The sequence below is a fragment of the Pseudopipra pipra genome, chromosome 2 (assembly GCF_036250125.1).
Source record: "Pseudopipra pipra isolate bDixPip1 chromosome 2, bDixPip1.hap1, whole genome shotgun sequence".
Classification (NCBI taxonomy): Eukaryota; Metazoa; Chordata; class Aves; order Passeriformes; family Pipridae; genus Pseudopipra; species Pseudopipra pipra.
The window spans coordinates 110458016-110481129 of NC_087550.1; the positions used below are offsets into that span (position 1 = coordinate 110458016).

Below are 23114 nucleotides of genomic sequence, written 5' to 3' on the forward strand. Positions count from 1 at the left end.
TTTATGCTCCACACCATTTAGACCTCAATCTTTCTTCTGGCAAGCTGTTATTTTTGTGAATCGTTCCAAAGCCATTTATAACCAGGCCAATGCACCACTGACAACAGCACCTTTGAAGTCAGGTAGGGATTATTCATTTGCTGTGAATTTTCTGAGGAGCTTTATCCTCTTTCCATACACAGCCATTAAAAATCAGAGGCAAAAATAAAGGTGCTAGTCGGAAAAAAAGTAAGCTATCAAACTCTCTGGTTTGAGAGAGTTTGGTTTCAGATGAATTCTGGGCAGTGCAAAAAGCCAATTGAATTTTTAATGTAGAACCTTTAATATTTAATGTGGAACATGAGGGGGTTTAGGGTTCCTGAAATGCACCTTCCAGGGCGGTGAGATCCAAGCACACTCAAAACCCCAGAACTCTGGAAAACAAGCCCATGGGTTCGTACAGCCACCCTTGGGGACACACTGGAGGGGAAAATCACGACTTTTGGTGCAATTTTTAGCTCTCCATGGAAGACCACATGTGCCGGTGCTTGTCACTTCCCTACAAGAAGAATAGACTGCGTGTATCTATATACATGTTGTACATTAGGAGGAATTTCTCCACAGGAAGGGTAATTAAACATTAGAACGGGCTGCCCAGGGAGGTGGTGGAGCCACCGACCCTGGAGGTGTTTAAGGAAGGACTGGGCGAGTCACTCGGTGCCGTGATCTTGTTGACGAGGTGGTGTTCGGTCATACGCCGGACTCCATGGTCTCAGAGGTCTTTTCCAACCCAATTGATCCTATGATTTTGTTATACACACAAACTGATATAAACTTTAGGACTGGAAACGCCTTGCGCTGGGGGGTTCAGCGGGGCAGCTGTGAGGCGACCACCGGGGTCCGCTGAGCCCGGGGCTGGGGCCCGGCTGTGGGAAAGTCTCGATGGGGGCGGCTGAAGGGAATCATCCTGCCCGGGTCAGCTCTGAAAAGGGCCTCGGCTGAAGGTGCGGGATAGCAGAAGGGCTGCGGGGAGCGGAGAAACGAAGAGGAGCAGCCCCGGGTCGCCCACGGTCTCTCCCCGCCTCACAGCCGCCCTCGGGCTCCCGGGCGCATGCGCGGACACCGCCCGCTCCGCCGAGCGCGCAGCGGGAGCTGTGGCGGCAGCGCTGGGACAGCCCGGCCCGGCACACCCGGCCCGGCTCCTGAGCCTCGCCCGGGCGGCAGCGGTGAGTGCGGAGTGTCCGCTGCATGTCCGCGGAGGGGAAGGGGCTGCCCGGCGAGGGGAGCGGGCGGGGCGGTGCCCGGCGGGTGCGCCCGGGGCGGGGGTCCCCTGTGGGGGCTGCGCGGGGAGACCCTCGGAGGGGAGCGAGGGTGGGACGTGTGCCGGCGCCTCTCGCCGAGCTCCGGGAACCGCCCGGGAAACTTCTCTCACGGGGTTTGTGCCGCTTCCAGTTAAGCCGGGGAGGAAATGTGTGGACTGTAGCGAACAAAGGAAGAATCCTGCGGAGTTTGTCTTTTGAAAGAGATAGCGGCTGCCTCCGAGACAGGCAGCTAATACACTTTTCTCTGAAGTTTCAAAAAACGCCACTACCAAAACAAAGCCACGGCCATCTGAAGTTTTCGTATTCCTGTTAAAACTCTGTGCGCTTTGGGCAGGATCACCCACAGACCCCGCCCGTGTTTGGGCTGCCGTGCCCGGGCAGGGCTTCAGCCGGGAGATGCTGGGGATGGGAACGAGTGTTTGGGGAACGAACCTGACCCCCGACCCGGGGTCTCATGGACCCTCTGCCCGGCCTGGAGCTGGGGTCTCATGGACTCTCTGCCCGGCCTGGAGCTGGGTCTCATGGACCCTCTCCCCGGGGCAGAGGCGGCCTCGGTGTCATCACGGTTGAAACTCGGATTCAGTGTTGCATTGGTTGAGGGGTGAGAGAGCAGGCGGTGGCCAAGGCTTGTTGGGAACAAAACGGAGAGGAACGGGGCCAGTGAAGAACACTAATTTAAGTTTTCATAGATAAGTCCGGGAAGAGAAGAGGGATAGTTATGCAGATGTTGGTGTTCTAGATTAAAATCAAGACTTTACATTTTTCATTACTATTGGCTGTTGCTATCACTGAAGTCGTGCTTTTTCTGCAGCCTGGGCTGCTGGTTGCCACTCTCTGTACCATTCTCTCCCCATGCTTGGCACCATTGTTTGTGCAGCAATGGGGTGAAGTGACACAGAGCATTACCCACAGATTCACAGTGACCTTATAAACACTTTCTGATTAACCTAGTTAGTGATCACGTCTGTTTCTCTGCACTGCCATAGGAGAGTTTATACTGGCTCAAGGAAACGTGTGATGTGGAGGGAAAGAGTTTATTTTTGTCGTACATAAATGAGTAGGTATGTATACAAAATTTTTTTTTTTTTTAATGCATAAACATAGGCAGAGACAGACCTGTGTAAAGGGGTTGTGCAACTGTGATGTTGGGCATTCTGGTTCGTGTGTTTAACAGAGGGAGTGCCATTGATAAAGCAGTTGTGGGGGAGGTTTACAAGTGCAAGAGGTGACAAGCAGTCTGAGGAGCCTTAGCCAGTAAAGGTGAGTGAGATTGCAAGAGTAGTTCTTGCTGCACCAGGGGAATGAAATTAGAAGCCAGAGAAGAGGGGACAGGGGATTTATGTGTGAGAGTACTGCATGGAAACAAGAGTGAGATTTTTAGTCATGTGTTCAGCCATCTCATTTCACCTTCTCTTAGGCTAGAAAACTTTATTTCTCAAAACAGATAAGGCTAGAGGCTGGGATTCCTGAGTATCTGTTTTCTTGGAATTAGCAAATAACAAGAAATCCCTTGGTGAAACATCCATTTCTCACACAAGTTCATCCAGAATTTCGTCCAACTGATATATTAGCTCAAAACAGCAAAGCATTGCTGGTTATAATGTAGGTGTTGAGATTATAACTTGGTGACATCAATTTTCTTTCATTAGAAGTTGGTAATTGCACACAGTCACAGTAACTATACTAATAGTGTCATCTCCGGAATGACTCAAAAATGGAGACCTGAAGTTCTTAAGTTAGCTTTAATTCAGTCTCTTCGTACATCTAGATTGAATTACAGTTTTCTATTAAGTAATAACATATAGTTTATTGCGTAAAAAATCCTGTTATACTCAAGGTATTAAAGAGATGAAGTATTTTGGTCTCATCCTCATTAATTTGGTTGTGTGATGTCGAGACATTTTCTGAATGTGACTCAAATCTGCATCAAATTCTGCTTTGACTGTGGAATTGCAAATTTCCCTGTGTCTTCTGTTGTACTTATCACCTTAGTATCTCAGTACTTGACAAATTCTCCCCTTAACTGACAAAACTCTTCTAAGACAAGGAAATCATCCTCCCATTCCACATGAAGAATCAAAGACAAAATTATGGAGACCAAATTTGGTCCAAGTAGGATCTGATCTTTTTCAGGATATTGAGTTCAGTGTCCTGGCTTATATTAAGTATACAGGTGCAAATAAATTTTAATATCTGGTCTAAGCTTATGCTGCTTTTGCAGATCAAGAACCCAGATTTTGGGAGAGGCATCCCTAAAAAAGATGTATGTAGTTGGTACCCACCTCAAAACAGCATTTTTAGGTAATTTATCTAGAGTCATGAATACATTCTCTGGGAAAACCAGGATAAAATATACTTCAGGACACTGCTAACTTATTTTAGAATACAGTATTGTGAACATTTTTGTTTTCTCTGTCATTTTAAACAGCTTTTCCCATGATTGTCTTGTCCATCATTTTGTTCTGCCTACCTCTGTGACCTCCCTCAATTGTGATAGTGTAACCATTTCCATATTCATCTGATGAGGTAGATCACAGAATTAATCAGGTTGAAAAAAACCTTATCTGACTTACTTTTACTCTTTCCTGGCTCTTAGAAGCACCTGGATGAGCAGGGGACAAGAGAGGTGGTTGATACCCCTTATCCCAAGTGTGAGTACTGGGAAAAACCTAAGCCATTTTGCCCTTCCACTTCCATTATTCCAGTAAATCTTCTGTGCTTCATTTCTTCCCATTTACTCAGCAAATGACACCAGATTTTCTATAGGCAAGACTTTTAAATTTTTTGGCATATCCTGTTAACAGCTTTTGCTTTCAGTTTCTCAACTCAATCCTGAACTTTGCTGCTGGTTTTCATCCTTCTCCTTCATGAATTCCCATCAACTGTGTTTCCAGGATGCTGCCTTTCTCTGGCTGGTGTTTCTTTAATGGTTGATTTGCTTCAGCCTCCAAAGACAATCTGATTTCTTCCCCCACCCTTGCTTCCTTTCCTCTTCCACATTATAAACAAAAGCACTTGCATTATGCAGTAGAGAACCTTACAGAGCTGGCAGGGGAGTGGACTGAATGACCTCATGTCTGGCCTCTGTTCTCCTGCCAGCTATTTTTGAGTTCAGACGTTGGTAACTATTTGACCTTTTAAAATCTAATCTGACAATACCCAACCCTTTCCTTGTTTACTTTTGTTTGGTTTACTGATTCTTGTTAAACAAAATTTGATGTGCATTTGTGAGGTGTGAAATACACTTAACCCATTCTTTCCTTGCCAGCACTTTTGATGGTATTGATTATCAAGTAATCTGTGTTTTAATCAAGGTTGCTGAATACCATTATTAAAATAGCTACATTTCAATATGAAGCCTGTCTTCATACTGGAAATTAAAGAAATTACATCCTAACCACCTAAAATCACATCATGGATTTTGGCTTGCTTAGCAAACATATTTGTTGAGAGATGTTTTATATGTATTTCAGGCTATCGCTTATAATTAGTTAGATAAGCATTATGTAAAATATCTTTAATTTTTGATAAAAATTAGGCATCTGTTCAGAAATAAATATGTAAAATCAGACAAGAAATATATTTGCACAGCCCAACATATTGGAGCTAGCATCCAGGGCTGAGATTCCTGGACAGTATAGTAGCACAAGTGCTGCCTGTTTTCAAACCAACAATGCTGCTTTGTGTAAATATTTTTTTTGAAACTAAGTATCTTGACATGGGGGGGAGACAGATTACTGTGCAATTGCATCTTGAAAGATCTTTGAGATTCCTTGCCTTAAACACATTGCACTGTGTTGTGTACCTGCTCAGTGGGGTGTTTCATATAAAGTGTTGAATCAGCCTTCTCATGTCACTTTTGAAATGACTTTTGAAAATTGTCATCTCCTGTTCTAAGGTAACACGCTCAACATATTTCCAGTTTTTCATTTAGTAGTCAGTCTGTACCAATATGATTACTCCCAACAGTGGTCAAATTAAGTGATGCTAAAATCCAGAGAGACCATGTGAAGTGTAGGATTGGAGTAGTTTATTGTAGATTAAGCTTCTTAATCCTGATGAAGTACTCATTTTATTGCCTGAAACTGCAGAACATCTATTTTTTCCAGAACTGTAGGGTAGGTGAGATTTTTCTATTTGTTTGTTTACACCAAGATGTTATACCCTTTTGTTGTAATTCTGGATGTTTCTGTTTTGCTGAGCTCTTTGTGTTCCTGTAGTGTAACAATGGATGCCACGGACCAGTTTCAAGACTCACTTTACAGCAATTCCTCATTAAAATCCCTATCGCTAAATTAACTGTTAACTGCCTAAACTGCAATATTTATACTAATTAGCTGTATTTCTAAATGTTTCCTACTTGGCATTAAAGAATGACTCAAAGTGTGAATTTGTTTGCTCACTGGTGCGAGGCAGTTTATGGAATTCTACCAGGAAAATTCATGAATGGTTGATTCATCAGACAGGTGAACTTTAGCACCTGGCTGGACCCCCAGGTTTATCAGTGAGCTGTTGACTGACCTTGTGTGTATTCTTCAGCTTTTATTTGCAGACTTTTACTCTTCGAACTATTTGCTCAATAAACCTGGGGGGAGAAGCAACTTTCTGGTTTAACTTTCAGTCCCTTGTTCATTCTCACGGCTACGGGGAAGGACTAAATGAGATTTCAGCAGCAGGATTATGAGCTAAACCTCTTGCTGCTCTTCCTGTAGATTTCTCCCGTGGCAGGTGAAGTTAGCACGGTCCATGACATTCCATTGCAATACTGCTGAGCAGCTCTGAGCATCAGAAGTGCAACGGACTCACTGTACTACTTTCTGTTTGTTACTGTTGGTTGTCAGAGCTGTGGACAGCAGCAAAATAAAGGCATGGCACACAGTGTGTGGTTGGGTAAGCAGCTTAACTCGTCTAAGCTTCTCCTGCTGCCTGAAAACAGGAGTTCTTCCTTTTCCACTCCATCCTTGCCATGTTTTGTGTTTTGACTGCTTCCCTTGTGCTGGCACTAGCACTCTTAATGCTCTGCAGTCAACTGAACCAGGGAGCTGATTTGTTTTATTGCAAAACAAGCATCCTGACACACATGCACACAAAAAGCTTTTCCACTGGGTGCTGCCAGCCAGAACTTGTACTGACTCAGTGGAGGGAGTCTGTATGTCTGTGTGTGTGGGACCACCTTCTCAGACAGAGCTTTAGCTGGGATTGATCTGAGTGCTGACTCCAGAACCATCAGAGAAGCAGCAGGGTATCAGTGTCTTCCTCTGCTGACATCTTTGAGGAACAGCAGCAAACTTCTCAAGAAGGAAAGTACAAGGAAATCCCTCAAAAAGACCAAGAACCCGGTGAACAGACCCTGGGGTCAAACTCAGAGAGAAGAAAGGTGAACATACTCTTCCTTCATGGAAAGGCCGTTTAGGGTGAACTGTAAAGAAGTGCCCAACTACAAGTGCCAAAAGCTCATCTGTAGTTGTCTCAGATGGAAGTATCAAAGCACTTTCACTGTGGCCATTCTTAGGAACCCTTGGCAAAAGTTTGGTCAAAGTTTTCATCTCAGTGTAAGAAAGAAATTTTTTTTACACTGAGATCAGTCATTCACTGGAACAACCTGCCCAGGAACATGGTGAAGTCCCAATCACTGGAGGTTTTTAGGATGCAGTTGGACAAGGATGGTAGATAACCTCAACAGGGCTCCCTTTCCACAGAACATTGGACCAGACAAATCTTTTGAGCTTCCTTCCAACCTGGGCTGCACTGTGATTCTATGAAATTTTGTGTGAGTGAAGTGATCTACACCAGAAACACAAAAGGTGGAGATGCACAAGCTGACAGGCAGCATGTCTAGGCTTTCTCCAATGACTTCTTCAGTGAACACACAAATGAATGAGTTACCAGATCTAAAAAATAGCAGTGATGTATTTCTTCTTATTAGAAGACTCCTCCACGTTTTCTGTGTGGAGAGTTTCCATGTGTTCAGCTTTGTGGAGGTGTGGGGGAACACCCTTTAAATCTTCCAAGAATAAAATGTTAGACATGGTAGATTCTGTAGAGAATCTGTCAGTTGCGAATAAAGTTTTCAAGAGCTAACTTAAATTTTCATTCTGTGTAAGCTTTTGACACAATTAAGATAAATTATGTCTTCAAATAGTTGATTGCACACACACAAATTTGACACATTAATTTGGCATATTAGTGTTAGGAACTTTAATATGTGTAAAATTTTTTTATTCTAAGTCTTTTAAAACAGATTTCTAAAGCAAACATCCTCTGCATTGTTTTGTTACATATTTTTTTGTGCTTTTCTCAGGCAGAATGGATATTGTACTGAATCACTTCATAAGGAGTAGAAGAGCAACAGCAGAATTATTGTTTTAGTTTTGGGAGCTGCCTGAAAACTTGTGTTTTCACAGTGCTGAAAAGCATGGAAAACTCTTTTTATAAGTATGACCTGATACTGGTAGTTCTGTGACTGCTGGAACTCATGCAGCTTTGTTTTGTATGGATTTATGCTGTGTGATTGATCAGCTCTGACTTAGATCTTTACTGGGACATTTATTTCTTCATAAATGACAGTTTGAATTAGATGTTAAGTCATCTTCCAGTCTTCTCTTGAGCTACGATATTCAGAATGCCTCTATCCTCTAGACCAGTGTGCTTTCTTTAGGAAAACTTCCACGAATTTAAGATTTTCTGCTGTTCTGTAGTAATTGATTGGAAAGGGCCAATGAGTAAAGTTGTTGGACTAGAGGACAACACAAAGCCCTTATTACTGAATGGAAACAATCATGAAATAGAAAAACTGTGTTAACACCCTTTGAAAAGAAATGCTGTTGATGTTTTCAGTTTTTGCACTTTTAGTAATTCTTACAGAATTACACCCATTTAAAATAAAAATTCATCCTTGACTTCAGTTTTACGAAACCAAATGTAATCTATGTTTTAGAGGCTGCAAGGTAGCTAAGGAGGGATGCAAAACTAGCTCCCTGAGTGGTTAGTTTTGGTGGCAGATAAAGTCTGGAAAGTTCACATTTCCTTTCTGCTGCTGTTCTAGAGAGGAAGGGGTAGAGGAGGAGAGGTTGGTGGGAGAGAGGCAAATCTCTGGTGCAGAGCACAGAACTGCATCAGCCCATCAGAGGGCTGATCCTCAGTAAAGAGTGGGTATCTGTGGCAGGAAAGAGGTAAAATTCCTTGACTCCTGTTCAAGGCTGAAGCCAAAACACCATATGTTTGAGCTGGAGTATTTTGTGTGTAGGTTTGTTCCAATCCTACTCAGAAAAAATGAAGTGCAATGTGTGTATAATGTGTGTATCTTAATGTATTTGGAAATCCAGGTAAAGTTGATGTGAGGGGTAATGGGTGTGGGTGTTGAGAGAGGGAAATAATAGTATTTAAAACATTTTTTCCGTGTTTTGTAGGGCTATTTACCCTTCTGCTTTACTGCAGCTCTTCTTTGGATTCTAGTGGTGTACAACTTTAGTGCATTCTCTTTATGCAATTTGCCAGTGTGACAGAAAATTTAATAAAATCTGTAAAGGAGCTGTGCCTCATTATCTTTTCCCTAGTTACCATATAATTCAATAAGATGAAAAATGTGTTTATGACTCTTTCATAACTTCTATGCAATTTGATTTTTGGTTGACTGGAAAATCCCATTAAAACATGCTCTGAAATGTAGTCATATATGCATTGCTTCAGGGGAGGACAGGCAGGGTGGAAATTTATATTAAAGCGTGCTGACGGTGCATAAATACTTGGAAGAGAAGGCTTTGTCTGCACATTTCTCTAGTTTAGTTTAGCACTTCACAAAGAAATTTACACTTTGTTGGTTTTGGGTTAATTTTTCTCAAATAGATGAGGAGTTAGATGTTGGCCTACCAAACAACTGCTAAATGCAATATCTGTCCAGACCAGAATATTTGCCTCATCGCAGAAAAGCCAAATAAACATTATGAAGAAGTAGGCTTATGTTTTCTATGAAATTATTGTATACAAAACAAAGATGCCAATGTGAAATTATCCAGGTTTCTTTTCACAACAAAAATGCACGTTCTGAGAGCTAGAATGTTTCTGAGATTTTTTAATAGATACTTGAAAAATTCTGGTAGTGTAGTGGGAAACTGATTTTTTAAAGTAGCTATTGCTCCTTGCCTTTCACAGTATTGTAATAATTTCAAGAAAAACTTCAGTGAATTGAGGATAATCTTTTTCAAATGTATGGAATTGTCAGGTCTCTCTGTGAAAAGAGCAGATTTGAGTATTGGATACAGTTTGATACAGTTGGAGGCTGAATTTTGTGCAGCCAGTTTGTGTTATTGGAAAATCTGTAAAAGGTATTATTTGTGACACTAAAGTAACGGGTTTGCTTTATAAGCTGTGTTGGAGAAGAAAGTATCTATAAGAGTTTCAGAGCAGGATGAATGTTACATTGTTAGCTTTGATCTTGTGACCTTCTGTCAGCGGACAAACACTGTATCTGCAATGAAATTACATTTTTTTGAATGGACTGTGCTCAGATACTGTTACTTGGCCCTTTTCCCTCATGCATGGATACAATCTGAAGTAAAGGTAGCATTCTTTTTACTTTTCTAGTTTTTATTTCTCTCCTACCTAACCCATGAGTGCTTTTAAAAGGTAGAAGGCACTGTTATAATCTACTTTCTGCTTATTCTGAAAGTTTTGATGCGTTGTTTTGGGAGACTCAGAGCCAATGAAAAAGGGAGATTGTAGATAATAAGTAGGATCTATTCAAGAGACCACTTACCATCTGTCAGCTCAGTTTCTGGTTATGTGGTGGTATTATGTGCTGATAGATACTTCCCTGGTCCTAATTCAATTTGAACCACTTTGGAGAGGAACTGGATGTAGTTGTTGGGCACTGAACTGCTTCCCTGCTTTCATAGCCAGGTAGTTACTGATAAAAGGTTTCAATTAGATCAGCTCAGTGTCTGCCTTCTCTGAACTGAGTGCTTTGTGGTTATTTAAACACAAAGGATATTTCCTTTTTTTTTTCTTCTTCTTTCCATATAAATAGTAACATGTAATTTTTAATCCCTACACAATCAGTATTCAATTGAAGTTGAGAGCTGCTGACTGTTCCTCTGTTGTCTGCAAAGCATCAGGAGATGGTCTGAACTACAAAATGAAAGTTGGCTTGATCATAACTTACAAAACAGATGCAAAGATTTCATTTGTATGAAAACAGGAACAAAATAGGGGAAGAAAATTAAATGAATGCACATTCAGAGCATCTAATTTAGGGAGGCTGTGAGTGAAACCATGCTATAAAGGAAACATTCTGCAGCAATTCTGATACAAGTCGTGTGGGTTTTTTTTCTTGAAAAGCACTAGCAGGTCCATTGATTGTTTTATCTTTCTATAAATTTAAAAATACTTGATAGTTATTCAATAAGCAGCTGTCACCTTACTAGTATAACATAAGATTTTGTCAATATGTTATTTAACACTTCAACCACCTTTAAATGCGTGGCAAAAGGATCATGCAGTTTCTCTGGCTTCTTGTGTATTGATCTGGTGTGTTACTTTATGGTTTTAGAAACTGGTAACATTTTGGAGAAGAACGTACTGTAAATACTGATAATGGTGATCATAAAGTGGATGTTAATTCTGTAATCTGTAATTGCAAGTTTCCAGTCTTTGGGTGTGTGAGGGGAGAATGTGCTTTTTTGTTTGTGGAGGTTTTTTTGGGGAAGTGAGGAGTGGCCAGGTTTTCTCCCAGTTCCCAGATTAGGTATCTGTGTGTGTCCTTTTCTGGTGTTTCTGAGCAACCACTCTGGTATTTCAGGTTTTTGGCGTCAGATTGGTCCCTGTGGTATCCTGTGCATTAGCAGTATTTAATTTCCACAGTAAGAACATAACATTTGAATTCAAGAGACAAGCACATAGACTGAGATTCAGAAATATTATTCACTGTGGTAAGGTTTTTTGTTTTTGAGAAGTTTTTTTGTTTGGTTTGAGTTTTTGCTCAAGGGAGAGCCTCATGTTACCTTTGTTTTTGTCAACGTGTTTGTCAAATAATTTTGTAGCTTTATGGGAAGTTTTGCCAGACATTCACTATCATCCCATAACAACCTTTGGCTTTTTCCTGTGGAGTCATTTACACAGTTTCCTTCCTGGTAGCTTCTTACTGTTTTGAGTGCAGTCATACAGTACACATTGGATGTATCTCCAGTAGCATTTTGGTTCAGATTAGGAGTGTGTTTGGAAAGCAAATCTCCCAATTGTCACCACTTACTGTGCTTTGGTTTGTGCTGCAGAATCATTTCAAAGCACTCAGACTAAATTATTTTTGGATGAAGGTAAACCAGAAGATACTCTTCAAGAGCACACCCGATGCAGTCCCACTGCCACAGGGTGCTCAGCTCATGGAATGAAATTGTAGCTACCCCAAAGTAAAATTCTCAACCTGTGTTGTGTAAATAGTGTCCTCAGCACCAATTGTTTTGTTCTTCAGGTGCACTGGTATTGCTCTGCATTCCTAGGTAATGTGACTATAGTCATGAATAGAGATAATTATTATGCACTTAGAGGTAATTATTCTCGGCCACTGTAATTGCTTCAGATAAAGAGTCCAGCTATTCAAGCCTAGGTTAGAACAGATGATATCCAAGTGTCTGACAACCTGAGTTTTATTTGGAAGCTGAGACTTAAACAGTAATTAGGTCAGGGAGCACCAGAGATATAATGAAGCTGTTTTCCTCTTTCTGTTACCTTTTGACCTTTCCTGCTTTATTAATCTGAGTTCTCCTTCATTCTCCAACATGCTTATCCTTATTAGCCAGCCACTGGCCCAAATTACCACAATATTCTGACACCTCATATGCGCTGCCAGCAGCTCTTTCCCTCTTCTCATCTCTTCAGCTTATTTGAGTTCCCACCTAGCAAAGGGCTGTGCAGGCTGTGGCTGGTCCTGAACATGGTGTTACGATTCCTGACTACTTACTTTCTGCTGGCAAAATGGGTAGTGATTTACAGCCACCAAAGGTGCCATGTCTCCTGAAATACTGCCACAATTGGTAAACCCATCTTTACCTCAGTGGCAACACTAATGGGTTTTCTTTGTTCTTCTTGGTCATTGATTTTCATGGAAAACTTTTGGGAGCACAGAAAAAAATCTCAGTGTCAGATTTGGTTAAAAGGCATTGGGATAGGAGCAGAATGTAGAATAGGTAACACAGTATCATTAGTTTTGTGTCCAAACAAAATCAGGATAAAAACACATCCTGCTGCAGAAGCTTTATTTAATTGTTCACCATTCTCACTTGAAAAAGGAGAAGAATTAGTTATATCAACACTTCAGTGTTAAATACTCAGGTTAAATACTCAAAATTTGAAATCCTGAAGCATAAGAGATTGTCTAACCTGAAGCAATGTCTTCCAGCAGTAACTTACAGAAGAGAGAGGTGCCTGAAGCTCTGCTCTATGGGCTGCTCAGAAAGGCCTGGTCTCTTGAGGATTTGTGGAGTTCTGGTTTCCAAACAGATAGTTATGCAAGTGTTAAATTCTGCCTCCCAGGAACTGCTCCAGGTGGTCCCCAGGAGTTTAAAACAATGCAACCTCCCAAAGTTCTTCCTCACTGAAGAGAAAATTTCATTACTTTTCCTACCTGATGTCCTGGTTGCCAAAATGTGTGTATCAGAAAAATGTTCTTGTCTGGTTTTGAAAGGGAGGGGAAGGGAGAGATGTCTCAACTTATGGTGATTCCCCCTTTGAACCGGAGGAGCCTGGAAATATCCAGAGAATAACCAACCAGAATATTGATGTAACTTTAACGGGAAAAAAACGCACAAGTGCAGAAGGGGTGAAGTTGAGGCAGAAGCTTAGCCTTCAGTCTCTGCCAGCTGAAGTCCTGCCCAGCTGCAGTTGTGAGGAGCCACCTTCTCTCTGCTCTCAGGGCGGTGTTGGAGAGCTGTGCTCAGACTGCTTGCTCTGTGAGTAATGATGGATTTCACTGGGTTAAAGGTGCAATGGCACTCTGCTAAGTACAGGTTTCTCTTAGTGACCTGGTCTGTGGGTTTGGGTCCTTATGTCATCGGAATTAATGGTGACGTTTTATAATGCTGTGATCAGATAGCATCTACAAAGCAGAGGGGTTTTTTTCAGTTCTCTGTTTTACTCTTATCCTTGTCCTATGTAGTCTGAGGTGGGACAAATCTTTTGCATCCTTGTCTGATCGAGTAGTTTCCAAAATGTTCCATCCCTCTTTATTCCCGCCAAATTCCCTGAAAAAACATGCTGTTAAGAGCAATTTAATAAATACAAGGTTCTTCTATATCCTATTCTGTTCAGAGAAAAATAAATCTATTTCTTCAGCGTTTGAATCCATGTAAATTATTTGGTACACTTTTCCTGGGAAGCAAGTTCCTGTGAAACAGATGATAATAAGTAAAATTTTAGTCTTCTGTAACATTTTTTCCAAGGATATAAAAGATGTATGTGGTGGGACTGGTATTTTTAGGTAGGCACATAATGCGTTTTGAATAAATGGCAGTCAGATAATTAAATAACTACACAGGAAGACAGATTGATAATCTTTTAATGTTTCTTCTAAACAGACCTCCCACAGGAGTGTTTCAGTTTTTGCTTTGCACCTGGTTTGGGGCTGAGGGCTAGAAAAGGGGTGTTTATTTTTAGACAGAACATCTACTAATGTTTTAGTTAACAGTGTCCCTTGAATGGACCTGCTTTCATAAAAAGCTCAAGAAAAATTTAAATATTTGTAACTTTAAGAAATTATATAGCTCTATGTGGCATCTGGTTATAAATTGTGTCCCAGTGGTTTCATTAATTGTACAGATTACAAAACTAAAATTAACACTTGAATGTTATGTTAAGAATTCTATTGCAGAATGAAAAAAAGCCACTTCCCTCTTCCCTACCTGGATGCTGTCAGGCTCATTCCTCCCCAGCTGTGAGAGGAGCATGGTGGCCTTGCAGTGTTTTAAGTCCCTATTAATGCAGCAGGTAAAAAAGTAAGTGAGAGACAATACCACTGCTGCTTTACATTAGCCTTATTTTCTCTTCTCTTTCTAATCCCTTCCCTTAAGGACTTGCTTTGTTCTTGATGTTCTGTATCCTTAGAACACGTGACAGTGAGTGAGAACAGTGCAGGCAGTTTTGTGTGCCCTCAATCAGATCCTCTGTCCTGTAATGGTACATGCTGCACACGAGTTTCCATTAGTCAGGAAATGTACCCAGAAGAAGTGTATGCTGCCAACTGAAGATGGTTATCCTAATAAATGCAACAAAATCTTGCAGAAACATTGTCTTAAGCCAACAGCTTTTAATGCTGAAATTAGTTACTTTTAGAATTTAAGGGATACACTGCACTGTTAGAATATGATTACCAGCTTTGGAAACGTGTGCACAAATATTCTATGCTTTATGCTTATAGATAGTGCAGGCAAGGTTTGGGCACTTTCAGGACTGAGGAAAAGAAAATTTAGGTTAGTTGTGGAAAGAAATGTACATCTTGGTTTGTTACTTCAATATTAGGTCCTTGAGCTTTCATGCAAAATATTTCCCCTTGGTAAGAGACTGCACCCCTTTGGTGGTGAGCAGGGTGCTGCTGGTAAATAGCACAGGCCTTGTTGGTGTGTCTCCTTGGCTGTCTCACACACTTTAGAACTTGTGTTCTTATTGAGTCATTATAATTCCTACCAAGAGTGGACGGTTCATTGTTTTCTTGTCATGTTTTTTAACCATTTTACCAACAGCCAAGCAGGCAGTGAGGAAAGATCACGTGTTGGTTTGGGTAAGTCAGCTGCCACTGAACTCAGAGTTCGACACTCAGCGTGGCTGTAGAGCTGCCCATGCTGTCCACCCTGTGGTCACTTTTTCCACAAGCAAATTTAAGGTGATATGTAACCTTGTGGAGGGAATAATATATAGAAGAGGAATTCCTGAAACAAAAAAGATTGGTGTTACTAGTAAGATACTATTGGAGGTGGGGGGTGGTGGTGAGGAGTGTGTGTTCTTGTGTATGTATATGAAAAAGATTGCTCTGTATACATAGGCTTCAGTAAGGTTTGTGAAGACTTAAAAGCAGAAAACTAAATAAAGAACCGGGTAGAGGAATAAATGAGTCAGTAGCAAGTCAAGATGTTCCTGTGGTGTGGTCAGCCCTCTTCAGCTTTATTAGCTGGTTTATGACGGTAAAAAAGATTTTTGTACTTGTCCGTGTTCTATCCTTTCTTCCAAGCAACCTTTGAACTATTTAGTCAGTTTGAACCAAGCCAGTCAGAGAAGAGGACTAAAATATAATTAAACTCCTTCCCTTTAGGGGAAGGGACAGTTAAGTAGAGGGTGAAGGCACAAGTGGTTCCTCTGCAGTGGGAGAGTTTGTTCTGTGAGTGAAATGTCTGTGTAGTGGCAGGGCAGCCATTGCCCCTGTCCTTAATCAACCTCTTGCCCAGTAGGTTTTTGGATGTCATAGGAGGAAGCTATGACTTGTGGGAGCTTGGAAATGAAGGTTGAGGAGATATAGAGAGGAAAGTCAGGGGAACATAGAAAAAACACACATTTGGTGGAAAATGGACATGATTAGTTCCAGGGAGCTCTAAATACTTGTAATTCCTGTAAGAATTTAATGTACATTGATGAAGGGGAGTTTCTGTACTACAGCCACTGATTGGAAAGCTGTATTTGAGATTTCCCAGAGAAGGACATACTGTTTCCTTCTGTAATGAAGGAGGTAAAGAAAAATGTAATTTGTGTTTTGCAGCCATTTCAAGAAATCTTTATTTTGTCATCAACTCATAGTATACCTACCTTTGAAGAAATTAAAATGTGTTTTTCCTTCTGTGTTTTCTTTTTTTTTTTTTCTCTTCCTCCTCCATGTGTTTTCCCCAGTTTCCCAGCCTGTGTATGTCAGTTTTCTGATGTTCATTCCCAGAGCTTATGATATACCAAGTACCTAGTGCGAGGTGCCAAGGCAGAGGCAGTGTCCTGCTGTGTTCCTGGTGGAAAACATCCTGTAACAGGGGAGAGGCTTGTAAATCCCTTGTTTCCACCACAGTTCCAAGTAGGCAGAGCCATCAGAGCCATCTAGTTGTGACTCATGGATATGGATGTGTATATTCTGCCTTTTTCTTTTTTAACGTTTTTGAAATCCGCACCCAAGTTATTTGTTAAGGGGATGAAATATTAAAGACTAACTGAAATTTATTGCAGAAAAATGACTCCATTAGAGAGGGGGAAAGCCTGGCAAGGTGTGTTTAATGCACAGCATTACTGCCACTTAACAGAGCAAGGGAGCACTCATGGCTTTGCCTCTTCTGTTGCTGTATGTTTTATCTGATGTTTGCAAAAGCAGCCATCTGAAACTGCTGGGTAATAACTGGCAAAAAAAAATGATGTAACAGGTGAAGAGAATAGTTGCACCACTAGCCAGTTCTTTTATGACCTGTTTATAAGTTTGGCAATTTCTTCGTCACAGGTATTTGGGTTGTAACAATGTGACTGCCCAGAAAATGATGCTAATTTTAATTTTATTCAAGAAGCAATTGGCAAATGTGGTTTGTCTTAGCACAGAGGAGTCTGGTAAGAAAAATTCAGTGTATTAAAAGAGGTCTTATATATATTCTGAAAAAAAATTTTAAGTCCTCTGCTTCTGTTAGCCTGCAATACTTAGTAATGACAAGCTAATCACTGTGGTGGTGAGATTTCAGACTGCTTTAATGTTTGCTGTTTATCCACATTTATTTGCCTTTACAGAGATTTGATGAACTTGCTTTAAAATCAGTTTACTCCTTCATCCTACAAGTCTTGTAGTCCCAATCCTACAGTTTTGTTTAGCAGGCTGGGATGTCTTTACAGAGCTCCACTCACCTCAGCAGTCCTTACAAATACTGTTTACAAAGTCTGCTCTTGCCTGATGAATTATGGTGTTGGACAGGCCATGCTGGAAGCATTAACTTTTCCTCTTTTTTTACAACAGCCATGGCCAACCCTTTTTACAGAGAGGTTTGCTTATGAGGGTTTGGATTTATGAAAAGTGAGGACATCAGTGTGGTACATGTTGATGTGTAACCTGTCCTCTGAATTTAGGAGTAGGTAATTTATTAATTAAAAAAAAAAAAAAACGCCTTTAACCTTGTGATGTTCTAACTTGGTTAGGCAGTTCTACCTTTCTTGTACTTTCCTGAAAGCTTTTGTTTTCTTAATTCTTCCCATACTAATAAAGACTCCAAGACACAGAAAACAGTCCCTCAAACTACTCTTGCTGCCTTCAGATGCAGCTCTTGTTGGCTCTCTGCCTGGTGGGTGCAGTGAGCTTCAGGCACTTTAACTGAGAGCATCTCTTGTCTGTTCTCTTTCCAAAATGAGGTACAAATGCATGTAAGTTCTTGTAGGGCTGGTTGGGAGCCTCTCATGTATTGCAAGTTCCTTTGCCAAATTGCAGGCCTTGTTCTGCCCTTGCACTTTATGCAGACATCCTGTTTTAATCAGTAGCTGACTCTGAATGTATTTACATGTGTGTTCTGATTTCAAAAAATCTGATCCATGGACTCAACGTGTTGACTTGATCTCTGCAGAGTAAATTTAAGTCTTAGCTAAGGTATAAGTAATTACAGTGGAGAATGTAATACCTTTCAAGTTCAATTAGGCAAAACAGGCTGCATTACATTTTAAATGATACACACCCTTTCTTTCATATTAACATTTTTGTATATTCTGAATGTGAAAAGCCTTGAAAAAGGTTAAAGCATTCACCAGTTCACAAGAGTTAACTTTTTTTGGATAGTATACCTATATTACTGAAATAATTTGCCTGCAGTAGTGGTACATCTCAAAAGAGGGGTTAATCTTGATATATTTGTAACAGTATTAGGGAATCAAGAGAAACTTTTCCAAGTTCATCATAATTCACAAACTCAACAGGAGTTTCCTCTTTTGTTTACAGATTTGATACTGCAAGTTCCCTGCCTTGACAGCAATCATCATGGATGGTGGTAAGTTTGTTAACTTAGTGATGAGTGTACATTTTTTATTATTCCCTATGAAGTGGGCAGTAACACACCCCAGAACTGTCCTCTCCTCAAAATCCCAGTAACTTTGCACAAAACGTGCCCTCTGGCATTGAACTGACTTGAATGTTATGTACAATGCAGATCTTTGGCCACACTGATGTGAGCTGGAATCATATGACTGTTCTGACAGAGACCATTTGAAGACCATAATAATCACAGACTTACTTGTGGCCCTTTGAAAGTTGACTGCAGAATGAAAACCACAGAGCTCAATTTCCAGCCTTGAGTACTTTACTTTTAACTATTTTTAATCTTGTCCCAGTACCTCCAAATTTTTAGAGCAGAAGTCACTTTTTCAGCTTTACAAAGAAATGTACATATCATTTTTTACCCCTCTGCCCTATTCAAACCAAATGGCTTTATTAAGATGGACTACAGAAAGACTCAAATTTAATAGCACCAGCTTCAAATTTAAGGTTAAATGTTTATTTTTAGCATGGTGGTTTTAGTGGTGGTTTTAGTCTGCTTAGTTGTTGGGAAGGAGTCAAAAAAAGGAAACCTCAATAATGGTCTCAATAGAGCTGGTTTTGGTGTCCAGGATGCCCCAGGCTTTGCTTTGGCCACACTTCTGTGTCCCAGAATATTTTTCCCACGCTCCTGCTCCCTGTTCCTTCTGTCACTAAAGACCTGAAGCCTGTTTTCTTTCCCTGTGACAGCTTCAGCTGGCAGGCTGTGGTGTATTTATCCTCTCTTGTCCTTGCCTGTCTCTGGTTCTGATTGAATTTCACCTTGGTAGAGTATCCACCCTCTGTTAGGATACCATGAAGGTTTTACAGAGAATGTGTAATAGATTGATCTGACTGTATTGCTCGCTTCAGTAATAATAAGTGAAACTAAGTCTTTGGAATTATTTTTTTGTAGCTTTCTGATGCATAAAAACTTGGTAAAAGACAAGTGTTGCAGTTACACACAGAGCTCAACCATGTCTGAAGAAATAATGTATTCAAATGCATTAAAACTGCTGGTAGATATGTATCTTCATCTATATTCTACAAACACTGAGGGACTGAAAGAGACTTTAAATTACTTATTTCTGTGTCTATTTTACATAAAGCCAAAATAATAATTTTTATTTTTATCTTGTATTTGCTAGTTAATCTCCTTAAAAAAAAAGTAAAAAAGTAAGTTTTATCGTGCTTCATTACCTTATTCTTGCCACATACAAGCCTTCCCTGATTGTGTTCAACTCCACAATAACAGCTGTAGTGAATTTGGCCACACACTGTGGCTTAGCTGAAAATGCAAAGTAGTTTTTTTTACACACTCCTATCCAACTATAACTGAATATCTACAGGATTATGATCCTGGAATACTAAGAAGTCAAAATGGATTCTTCAATGTGGTTCCATTCTCTCTTTTTATAGGGTTCATCAGGCAGTGACTGATTCTCATTAAATCCCTGTATTTCAATCAGTATCTTCATCAAAATTGCTTTGATTCATGTGTTCTCATGTTGCCTTGATGAATTTGTATTGATTTCTCAATAGGATTTGAAGTCACTAGCAGTGTGCAGAGCATTAAAAATGTCACATCAAAACAAACAAATTATTATACTTTATTTTTTTCCAGCCTTGCAGGTTCAAAAGCCGTTCCTGGTCTGGACTAACCAGAGATCATTAATTATCAGACATCTTCAGAATTAATATGGGATGTAGTTTATTTTCCTCAGTGGGCTTTTTTTTGTCTCTGTGATGTATGCATTTTGTATACTATATTGTGAGAGAAGACAGACTTTGTGAATATGAATGCTAAATAAAAAAGTTGGATATTTAGATAGTCATATATTGACCACTCTTCAATATTGAATTATCTTAATGTTTGCTGTTCTTTGTCAATGCATTTGAATCAGAAATGTATGTTTAGCTCCTTTTGGAAAACTAAAGTATTCCCTAGAAACTCATAGCAGTGTGTATCAAATGCAACATTTCTTAACATACCAGCTTTAAAACCTTTATTCTGTTTCTAAATTGGAATGTGCATGCAGAAAAAAAGATTTGTATCTTGTTTCTGAGAACCAGAATCTTCAAGTCAGGGTACTTTCAGCTATCTGCATTTTCCTGTATTTCTTTTCCCTCCGCATCCGGTACAAAGCTGTCATAATTCCTCTCATCGCTCTTTTCAGGGATGAATTCCAGCTGTGAAATGAAATTCCCTAGGTTTTATCTGCTGGAGGAAAGGAAACTTGATTTATAGTGCATTATCTACCCTTCAGTGACTCTTCATATGGGCACTCTTAAGAGAGTCTGGCCTGACACTTGTTCCCTTCAGGAATGCCCAAAAGGAGTTGGGAGAAGTAGGTGGAGTACCAGCAGTCCATCCCCAGGCATGGCTGTGTGCTGGCTTCCTCATGTGGACAAGTCCTTCAGCTCATCACCTTTAGGTGATCACTGAGGCATGTGAGGAGAAACCAGCTTCTTCAGGCCTAGAGGGGAGTCAGGAGAATTGTGTGGGAAATGGAAAGAAGCCATCTTTTTTTCTTTCCTTTTGAAGAGATTTATGTTATTTAGTCAGTGAATTTGTAGGAGATGTCCATGTGCTCACCTGTGGTGCTGTAGAAAACCAAATTAGTGGGAGGTGCAGTTGTAGGGTTGGCACTGAACCCCTGGCACCATCGTGGATAGTGTCATTTGTGTGGTGCATGTGTGTACATGTATTAAAACTGGAAGTTAGTGCTGTTTTGGAATTTAATCTTCAGATCTTCATTTAATCCTTTGCAAAAGGAAGATCACTGTCAAATATTTGTAATCAAGTTGTGGTGGGTTGACCCTGGCTGGACACCAAGTGCCACCAAACCTTCTGTCACTGCTCCTGGTCAGGGGAGAGAAAATACAGTGAAAGTCTCATGGATTAAGATAAGTAACTCACCAGTTACTGTCACAGGCAAAACAGGCTCAACTTGGGGAAATTATTTAAATTGTGAGAAAATAAAAACAAATCTTAAAACACTTTTTCTCCTTCCCTTCTGCCTGGTCTCAACTTTACTCTCCATTTCTCTACCTCCTCCCCCCAGCAACACAGAGGGATGGGGATTGGGGGCTGCAGTCAGTTCATCACACACTATCTCTGCTGCTCCTTCCTTCTCAGGGGAAGGACTTCATCACTCTTCCCCTGCTCCGGCCTGGGGCCCTCCCATGGGGTGCAGTCCTTTGGAAACAGTCTGCTCCAGTGTGGGTCCTTCACAGAGTCCACAGGTCCTGCCAGGAGCCTGCTCCAACATGGTCTTCCTACAGCCTCCTTTGGGCATCCATCTGCTCCACTGTGGGATCCTCCACAAGCTGCAGGTGGATCTCTGCTCCACCGTGGACCTCCATGGGCTGCAGGGACACAGCCTCACCATGCTCTGCACCATGGGCTGCAAGGGAATATCTGCTTCAGCACCTGGAGCATTTTCTGCCTCTCCTGCTTCCCCAACCTCAGTGTCTGCAGGGCTGTTGCTCTCATATATTCTCACTCCTCTGCTGCTGCAGTTGCACAGAGCTTTTTTACCCTTCTGAAGTATGTTATCCCCAAGGTACCACCACCATCCCTGATGGGCTCGGCCTTGGCCAGCAGCAGGCCCATCTCAGACAGAGGAGAATTTTCTAACGGCCTCTCACAGAAGCCACCCCCCTAACCTTCCCACTACAAAAACCTTGCCGCATAAACCCATTACAGAGACTAAATCAAATGAAATTCAAGTAGATCAGCCTAATTATGCTAATCATTGCTGACAGATGACATCTATCTAAAGCAAAAGCGCAGTGATCATATTTGTTTACTTGCTGCCATCCTTCTGTAACATTAAAAATCAGATGATTAAGGGAAAAAAAACCCTTCAGATTAAGTGTAAATGAAGCAATGCACAAATGATTGCATGGGTCAGGAAAGTGGTATGAGTGCATTAATGTGGCAGTGCATTGAATAATCGTCCCCTCTTGCTGGCAGTGAGAGCCCAAGAGCAGTGTAGCACTGACATGATGTTCCTGCTTCCTGACCTGAAATACCTGGAGAATTTCTGCAGCATTTACTGCAGATGTACCTCCCAGGTAATTCAGTCTGATGGATTTTGGAGTGTTTCAGTTGCTGCATATTACTGTAAAAACCATTGGCGCAGGGAGTTTGAGGGGAATCTGGAACATCGGAAGAAAAGAGAAAACTAAACACAAATAAAGAATACCTGTGTCAGAACACTGGTTGCCTTTTGGAATCGTTTTATTTGATTAATCAAATAAGGTGAGGTTTTGTGTATGATTAAAGAAAATAGAGGCCAGTTCCCCCCACACCTCCGAAAGGGTACCCATTTCATGGTTGAGATTTCTGGAGTGAAGGGAGCCAGTCTGCTTCGAAGTTGCTTCGGAAAACTTAACAGACTAAAACATTGATAAATGCAGCTGTTCTGGTGTGAGTGACTCTGGGTAATAGTCATAAATATTTATATAAAAAACTTCAGAGCATTCTGGCTGTGATGTCCTCCGGCAGTTGCAAATCTCGTTTTGTTTGTTCTGTGTCATCTTAGTTTAAGAAGTTGCTTGAGTTGAGCATGTGCCTGTCTCATCTGAGCACTTCTTAGGCACCAGCTTCAGGCTTGTTGAAGCACACAGGACTATGATGCTGACTTGAGGTCTATTGCATTTATGCCATTATAGCAATAACTACTGAAATTGTAGGCCCAACTCCTTACAACAGTGAACAAAACTGGGAGACGCCTTTTATCATATGAAATAAAGGGGAAGACTTTGAAAAAGCGTTTTCTTACAAGCACGTTTTCTTTGAACAATTCTAGCGTGAGGTT

At 40.9% G+C, this 23114-nt stretch overlaps 1 protein-coding gene across 5 annotated transcripts in view; it reads left to right on the forward strand.

Moving 5' to 3' along the window:
- Positions 1–1049: 1049 nt before the first annotated feature.
- The window catches only part of PRRG1 (proline rich and Gla domain 1), a 34294-nt gene continuing 12229 nt past the window's right edge, over positions 1050–23114 (forward strand). For 2 of the 5 annotated variants that reach the window (XM_064646847.1, XM_064646851.1), the window contains exons 1-2: positions 1051–1205; positions 18217–18265. In XM_064646847.1, the coding sequence (XP_064502917.1) occupies positions 18256–18265 (10 nt within the window). In that variant the 5' untranslated portion in view covers positions 1051–1205; positions 18217–18255. Of the gene's footprint in view, positions 1206–2287; positions 2363–3897; positions 3953–18216; positions 18266–23114 lie in introns of all 5 variants that reach the window. The other 3 variants (XM_064646849.1, XM_064646848.1, XM_064646850.1) reach the window with 3 other exon arrangements.